General features: G+C 55.8%; 2 protein-coding genes across 2 annotated transcripts in view; one reads left to right on the top strand and one right to left on the bottom strand.

The window, feature by feature from the left end:
• SLC25A45 (solute carrier family 25 member 45) overlaps window positions 1–4,368 on the top strand; it is an 18,804-nt gene extending 14,436 nt beyond the window's left edge. The window contains exon 6 of the mRNA XM_008048181.1: window positions 4,325–4,368. Within this exon, the coding sequence (XP_008046372.1) occupies window positions 4,325–4,368 (44 nt within the window). The remainder of the gene's footprint in view (window positions 1–4,324) is intronic.
• TIGD3 (tigger transposable element derived 3) lies at window positions 4,120–5,936 on the bottom strand. Its single transcript, XM_008048179.1, has one exon. The coding sequence runs from the start codon at window positions 5,922–5,924 to the stop codon at window positions 4,509–4,511; it is 1,416 nt and encodes a 471-aa protein (XP_008046370.1). The 5' UTR covers window positions 5,925–5,936; the 3' UTR covers window positions 4,120–4,508.
• Between the last annotated feature and the right edge of the window lie 777 nt (window positions 5,937–6,713).

The raw sequence follows: 6,713 nt of genomic DNA, 5'->3' as shown, positions 1-6,713 counted from the left end.
CATGCAGCGAGGCTGGAGTGCCCAGGCTGGAGTACAGTGGCCACCCAGCGTCAACCTGCTTGGCTCAAGGGATCCTTCTGACTCAACTTCCAAGTAACTGGAACTACAGGCATGCACTACCACGCCCGGCTAATTTTTAAAAAATTTATTGTAGAAATGAGGTCTCACCAAGTTGCCCAGGGTGGTCTCAAACCCCTGGACCCAGGCAATTCTCTCACCTCTGACTCCCCAGGTGCTGGGATTATAGGCGTGAGCCACTGCACCTGGCAGAGCTTAGCTTAAATACTGGATTTAATCATCACTTAGAAAAATATATAAAGCACTCAGCTGCCAGCAGGGTGATGTGTCCTTTCTCTTAAAGCACCCCTGTTCTCTCTTGAACATGTTTTCTCCCTCTTTTGTTTTTTTTTTTTTGAGTTGGAGTCTCACTCTATCACCCAGGCTGGAGTGCAGTGAGTGAGACTCCAACTCCATCCACCGCAGCCTCGACCTGCCAGGTTCAGGCGATCTTTCCCCCTCAGTCTTCCAAGTAGCTGGAACTACAGGCACACGCCACCATGCCCTGCTAATTTTTTGATTTCTTGTAGAGACGAGGTCTCACCAAGTTGCCCAGGCTGGTCTTGAACCCCTGGGCTCAGGCAATCCTCTCACCTCAGCCTCCCAAAGTGCTGGGATTACAGGCGTGAGCCACCGTGCCAGTCTGTTTTCTCCTTCTTTATAAATCCTATCTTAAATGATACTTTGGATTCGCTCTGAAATTCTTTTCTGCAGTGAAGCCAGGAACCCACAGAGTAACATGCCATACCTGGCATCAAACTGTGTTCATTTGTCTGCATGTCTTTTCTTGATCTCCCTCTTCTAGAAAGCGAGGGCCTTGAGAAGAGGGATCCCCTCTGTCTGGTTCCACACTGGCCTCAGGGTCCCAGAAAAAGAGCCAGGCCTACAAGCTGCACATTCAGCAAATACTACTTGCGGAAGCAAATGAAATCACCTCGCATGGGGAAACGTATGATATATGATGACAATGCAAGGAAGGAAGAAGGAAGAGATTAATTGTGGCTTAAAAAAAATAGCCCTGGGATGAAGTCAGCAGTAAAACATTGCATTACATTCTGTTACTCTAACAGGAACAGGACACCTGGGGACCGAGAACGAATCTGTCTGCTGTTTGTTGCTTTAGTCAGACCTGCAGACACTGTGTAATTTTTTTTTTGAATCAGAGTCTCATTGTCACCCAGGTTGGAGGGCAGTGGCAAGCTCATGGTCACCGCAGCCTTGACCTGCTGGGCTCAGGTGGTCCTTCCGCGTCAGCTTTCCAAGCAGCTGGAACTACAGGCATGAGCTACCACACCCAGCTAATATTTTGATTTATTGTAGAGATGAGGTCTCACCAAATTGCCCAGGTTGGTCTTGAACCCATAGGCTCAGGCAATCCTCTCACCTTGGCCTTCCAAAGTGCTGGGATTACGGCATGAGCCACCAAGCCCGGCCTGATTTCAGCATTTTAAAAGATATATGTCAGGCAACCCCCTCAAGCCCCTCCTGCTATGGGAGCTTTTCTGTTCTCTCAATAGATCCTACTTTCAAAAAACAAACAAACAAAATAAAGGCTGGATGGGGTGGCTCAAGCCTGTAATCCCAGCACTTTGGGAGGCCGAGGCGAGAGGCTTGCCTGAGCCTGGGGGTTCGAGATCAGCCTGGGCAACTTGATGAGACCTCATCTCTACAATAAATAAAAAAAATTAGCTGGGCATGGTGGCACGCACCTGTAATTCCAGCTACTTGGAAGGCTGAGGTGGAAGGATTGCCTGAGCCTAGCAGGTAGAGGCTGTGGTGGCCGTGAGCCTGTTACTGCACTCCAGCCTGGGCAACAGAGTGAGACTCCGACTCAAAAAATAAAATAAAATAAAAGATATATGTCAGAACTGGAATGATTTCAGAAGGGTGCACTTTAATGAATATAGGGTAGGAAGAATAGAATCCGTAAGGAAAAGCTGAATGATTTGGCATCTTAGGCTAGAAGGCAGAGGCTGGCAGGTGGCGTCATCAGTGTTAGCCAGGGAGGACAACCAGCCAAGCTAAGAGCGACCAGACAGCCTTTACTCAATCGCTGAACCCGCAAGCAGGAGGCAAAACAGGGCCGGCTTCCGTGTCCTGACAGGTGAGAGTCAGAGGCAGTGCAGCACAGACAGGGGAAATGTCCAGAAGCCCCCAACAGAAGGGAATAAAAGACTCTTGCCTTGCTGGGTGTGGTGGCTCACACCTGTAATCCCAGCACTTTGGGAGGCAGAGGCGAGAGGATTGCCTGACCCACAGGTTCAAGACCAGCCTGGACAACTTGGTGAGACCTCATCTCTACAATAAATGAAAAAATTGGCTGGGAACGATGGCTCAAGCCTGTAATCTCAATACTTTGGGAGGCCGAGGCAAGAGGATTGCCTGAGCTCAGGGGTTCAAGACCGACCTGGGCAACTTGGTAAGACTTTGTTTCTACAATAAATCAATAATAATAATAATAAACCAGGAGTGGTAGTACATGCCTGTAGTTCCAGTTACTTGGAAGGCTGAGGTGGAAGGATTGCCTGAGCCCAGCAGGTTGAGGCTGTGGTGGCCGTGAGTGTGCCACTGCACTCTAGCTTGGGAGACAGACTGAGACTCTGATTAAAAAAAAAAAAGGGTCCTGCCTCTTTAGGGACCTGACTGAGGGTGGGAGATGGAGATGGGCTGGAGTGAAAGTTACTGAGTCCAAGTGAAGAGAGGGACTGTGCTAGGGCCCCCAGTAAGGAGGCCTTGGAAAGAGCCTCAGTCCAGGTCCCCGGTAAGACTTCCGGATGGAGGTGCTGGGCTAGGGATGCAAGTGTGCTTCTGAGCATGGCAGGTCTGGGGTCCAGAGCCCTCAACTGCAACTCTCCCCAGACAGCGGCCATGCGCTGGCTGGGCACAAGCTGGGTATGGGGGTTGGGGGGGCAACTGCCCTCATGGGGCCTGCCAGGCAAAGCTTGTGACTGTCGATGGCTTTCCAAGTAGCTGGAACTACAGGTGCGTGCTACCATGCCCTGTTTGTTGTTGTTATTATTATTGATTTGTTGTAGAGACAAAGTCTCACCAAGTTGCCCAGGTTGAAAGGCCACCTGTAACATGCTGGCCTGGAGCTGGAATCTTCACTGGCCAGAATCTGTCTGCATCCAAAGCCACTGGCCTTTCCAGTAAAAGCAATTCTTTTGCCAGGCATGGTGGCTCATGCCTATAATCACAGCACTTTGGGAGGCCAAGGCAGGAAGATTGTGTGAGCCCAGGAGTTCAAGACCGGCCTAGGCAACACAGAGAGAACTCGTCTCTCCAAAAAATAAAAAAAAATAAAAAAAAATTAGCCAGGTGTGGTGATGCACACCTGTAGTGTAAGCTACTTGGAAGGATCACCTGAGCCAAGGAGGTTGGGGCTGCGGTGAGCCGTGAGCATGCCACTGCGCTCCAGCCTGGGTGAGAGTGAGACTTCGACTCGGAAAAGAGTCACTGACGATTCCACATTCAGGCTCCCTGGCCTGCCCCATCCTCACCCTACACACACAATCTGACTAGAGGTTATCAGCGCTGCAGCATGTCCAGGCAGCACTGGGATGTGTCTCAGCCCTCCTTCTCCCCAGAGGAGCCCATGAGGGGTGCCCACTGCTGAGAGTGCTTGCTGCCGGGATTCTGGAAGAAGAGGATCCCTACTGGTCAGAGACAGACAGCAGCCCTGCAGCAACCATCAGCAATCCATTTTTCAAGTCTGAATGGAAAGTTTTGGCTGGGCTTGGTGGCTCAGCCTGTCACCCCAGCACTTTGGGAGGCCAAGGCGAGTGGATTGCCTGAGCCTGTGGGTCCGAGACCTGCCCAGGCAACTTGGCGAGACCTTGTCTCTACAATAAATTCTAAAAAACTAGCAGGCCATGGGAGTGCATGCCTGTAGTTCTGGCTACTTGGAAGGCTGAGGCGGAAGGATCACCGGAGCCCAGCAGGTTGAGGCTGTGGTGGCTGGGAGCGTGCCCCTGCTCTCCAGTCTGGGCGACAGAGTGAGACTCCAACTCAAAAAAAAAAGAGAAAGTTTTTACCCTTCTCCCATGAAAATGACACCCTGGCCTCTTTTCTCATGAAAAACTTTATTTCCAGAAGCAGAACTGTTTTTAACACAGAGTTTCGAGGGATCAGCCTGCCTGTGAAGCCCAAATTCCACCTTTTCAAGTCTCAGCCTTCCTAGACTGACTCCCTCTGAGGTTCCAGAACTTTCAAGCAGGGTTTAGGAAAGAGACTGCCTGAATTCCTGCCCCTGATGTCCCACCCTTAGAGCCCTCTTCTGGGGGCTTCGACATTTTCCATTCTGAGCTCTGATGCAGCGGCCAGCGTCTCTCCCTTCCACACCGTCCACGACGCTGTATTTCCACAGGAAAGAGACAGCCTGATCTGCCTTCTGGAGGGGGCGTTTCCATGGGAAACAGGCGAGGAGGGGGCTCTGGCGAGCCCAAGGAGCCTCACAGGCAGCAGAGCCGCTCCACCTCCTCCTCGCAGTCATAGAATTTCTCAAAGAGCTCGGGCGAGGTGCTGTTACACTCCAGCCACCGTCTCAGCGTGCCCAGGGCATGGAGGGCATCTGCTTTGGTGGGCAGGGGCTCGAAGGCGTCCTCCCCGCCCCTGTCCTCGTCTCCAGTGCCTGTCTCCTCTTTGCACACGCCAGGCCCTGGCTCCTCACCCTCCAGGTCCACAAAGCGGGAAAACTCCTCGCGGCTTAGTCCACGGGGGACTGGTAGCATCTCGGAGGCTCTGTCCGGGGACGGGGGCCTTTTGCCGGGAGCCAGCCCTTCCTGAACGAAGCCGCCCAGAATGAGCCGAGGAGGTACCTTGGCCCAGGCCGCTGCCACCAGGTGCAGCGCGTCCAGCACGGTCACGCCTGCTCCAGCCTTGGCCAGCGAGGTCCCATCTCTCTTGCTCTGGACAGCAGCTAGCTTGCCCAACAGACGGTGCCGGTAATGGGCCTTAAAGGCCCGGACCACGGAGCTGGGCAGGGGAGGTGTGGTGCTGGAGGCAGGCAGAGGCAAGAGCCTCACGTGGTAGAGCCCGGGCAGGCCGGCCAGTTCCTCCACCACTCGGGCAGCCAGCAGCAAGGCCACCTGCCGGCCCTGCCGCCCCATGTCCTGGTCAAACCGGGCCAACCATTCTGTCCAGGGGACCCCCAGGTCAGGGTGGTAGGAGGCTGGCAGAGCCTCACTGCTGACCCCAAAGAAGCATCTGGGGGCAGCCTGGAGCCCACCCACCAGCACCCGCCGCTTCTCCGTGCCTTTGCTGTTGGTACACAACAGCACCTGCACCTGATCACATGTGCCCACACCACCGGGCACGGCCCGGAACAGCAAGGGCACTTCGGCACAGCCGAAAACATCCTCTGGGGAGAAATCCTTAAGGGAAAGAGGCAGCTGGGCGTGGGTGGTGATCCCTGGGGGAGGCGGCTCGGGGGGAAACGGAGGCACGAGGACATGGCGGGCCCCAAAGCCGACGTTGTTTCGGCGTTTCCAGCGGACCAGCCAGCCGATGCTGGGCACGAAATCCTGGCCCATGATGTCGGCTAGCTCCTTGGCCTTGTGGAGCAGCATGGGCCCCGTCACGTCCCAGGCCTTGGCCCGGGCAATGTGGTACCAGCAGAGCAGGGCCTCGTCGATTCCGCTGTACTTGGACTCACGCTTGCGCTTGCGCTCCCGGTTGGCCGTGCCGCTGCACCAGTCCGCCAGCAGCTTCTCCTTGTTCTTGCAGATGCGTGAGATCTGCGGCTGCGAGACCTGGAAGCGCCGGGCCACCTCCGACTGGGACATTTTGGACTCGTCCAGGAGCTCCAGCACCTGGATCTTCTCGGCCAGGGACAGGGCGTGAAGCTTCTTCTTGCAGCTCAGCTCCATGGCTTCTCCACGGCACCTGCTGGGGGGGAAGCATGAGGGAACAGGGTGAGCTGAGGCCGGGAGGGATGGGAGGGGGGCCCAGGAGGGAAGACTAGATGAGGACAGGGGACCGGGCCGGTGTGCAGAGAGGCCCAGGGAGACTGGACCAGCTGGGAAAGGGCCAAGCTGAATGAGGCATGGGCTGGCACCCACCATGGGGAATGCCAGAACAGAGCTGGGGAGCGTGTGTCTCTCCACTGGGTCAGAGGGAGAGGGAAGTTTGGGCTGGGGCCTGGCATCACTGGGGGAGAAGGACGAATAGGGTCCAGGGGACAGCTGCAGTGACAACAAAGGAGCGTGGATAGGGGAGGACCTGGGGCTGAGTGGGGCAGGTGTGGGGGATGACCAGGGCAGCCGGGGAGGAGCCCCTGGGAAGGAGACTGGGAGGGTGGCCTGGGCCAGACACAGATGAAGACGTTGGGGGCCGGTGGTGGAGTGAATCACAGAGTTGAGGTGACAGGTGTACAGCCGACAAAGGGACGGAGGGGGTCTGAAGGAGCGAGTCTGATGTGGTGCTGGGTCCCGGGTGGAGGGCAGGAGGCCGGGCGAGAGTCAGGCCTGGAGGGGGCTGGGCGGCAGGCGACAGGGCAGGTGCACAGGCGACAAAGGGCACGGAGGGGGTCTGAAGGAGCGAATCTGATTTGGTGCTGGGTCGCGGGTGGGGGGCAGGAGGCCGGGCGAGAGTCTGGCCGGGAGGGGGGACGGGCAGCGCGAGCCGGCAGGTGCACAGGCGACAAAGGGCGAGAGGCG

Source organism: Carlito syrichta, unplaced genomic scaffold (genome assembly GCF_000164805.1).
Source record: "Carlito syrichta isolate Samal-C Ts95f unplaced genomic scaffold, Tarsius_syrichta-2.0.1 Scaffold120755, whole genome shotgun sequence".
NCBI classification, from domain to species: domain Eukaryota; kingdom Metazoa; phylum Chordata; class Mammalia; order Primates; family Tarsiidae; genus Carlito; species Carlito syrichta.
Note: the sequence above shows the minus strand (reverse complement) of the source record. Positions and strands in the feature narration are given on the sequence as shown.

What these genes read in the sequence shown, in the direction of transcription:
- TIGD3 (XM_008048179.1), bottom strand. Translation starts at nt 5,924, where the DNA reads ATGGAGCTGAGCTGCAAGAAGAAGCTTCACGCCCTGTCCCTGGCCGAG.